Source organism: Rhincodon typus, unplaced genomic scaffold (genome assembly GCF_021869965.1).
Source record: "Rhincodon typus isolate 14 unplaced genomic scaffold, sRhiTyp1.1 hic_rhity00004542, whole genome shotgun sequence".
In the NCBI taxonomy this organism is placed as follows: domain Eukaryota; kingdom Metazoa; phylum Chordata; class Chondrichthyes; order Orectolobiformes; family Rhincodontidae; genus Rhincodon; species Rhincodon typus.
Genome location: NW_025970180.1, coordinates 11,902 through 12,761, shown reverse-complemented (window position 1 = coordinate 12,761; position 860 = coordinate 11,902). Strand labels below are relative to the sequence as shown.

General features: G+C 51.4%; 1 protein-coding gene across 1 annotated transcript in view; it reads left to right on the top strand.

The window, feature by feature from the left end:
• Positions 1-187: 187 nt before the first annotated feature.
• LOC109926614 (CUGBP Elav-like family member 3-B) overlaps positions 188-860 on the top strand; it is a gene marked incomplete at its 5' end in the record, with an annotated part of 4,895 nt that continues 4,222 nt past the window's right edge. The window contains one exon of the mRNA XM_048593912.1: positions 188-267. Within this exon, the coding sequence (XP_048449869.1) occupies positions 188-267 (80 nt within the window). The remainder of the gene's footprint in view (positions 268-860) is intronic.

Genomic DNA, 860 nt, shown 5'->3' with positions numbered 1-860 from the left:
TGGGAGTGAGTCGCCCATTCTCCCCCCACTCCCTGTGGGATTGTGTATCCCGCTCTGTGAGGGTGCTGATACTAACATTGAGTGACTGCTGTGAAACTTGGTCTGGTGGGTAAATTGCGACCATTTCCGGAGTTGACACTGACCTTACCCTCTGGGGTCCCATGCTAATGGTTCCCTGTTTGAACAGGTTGTGCCTTTGTGAAGTTCCAGACGCATTTTGAAGCACAGGCTGCAATAGGCGCGCTGCATGGGAGCCGAACGTTACAGGTAGGACTCACAAGTGCAAGGGCAAGCCCCAGTGGAGCGGTGGAATCAGCAGAATAAGAAAGAGTTGCATTTATATAGTGCCTTTCCATGCCTCTGGACCTTGCCAAACGTGGACCTTAACTGCATGAGGGAACACAGTAGGATCCCACAAGAGCTTTGTATTTGTTACGAGATAGCCCATTCAACTGACATCCTTAGCCAAGAGGAGCATGTACAGTGGGAGTGAATGGGAAAGGGTTTGGGTCCATTGGGATTGTGTAGAGTGGGAGTGAATGGGAAGGGGTTTGGGTCCATTGGGATTGTGTAGAGTGGGAGTGAATGGGAAGGGGTTTGGGTCCATTGGGATTGTGTCGAGTGGGAGTGAATGGGAAGGGGTTTGGGTCCATTGGGATTGTGTACAATGGGAGTGAATGGGAAGGGGTTTGGGTCCATTGGGATTGTGTAGAGTGGGAGCGAATGGGAAGGGGTTTGGGTCCATTGGGATTGTGTACAATGGGAGTGAATGGGAAGGGGTTTGGGTCCATTGGGATTGTGTAGAGTGGGAGCGAATGGGAAGGGGTTTGGGTCCATTGGGATTGTGTACAATGGGAGTG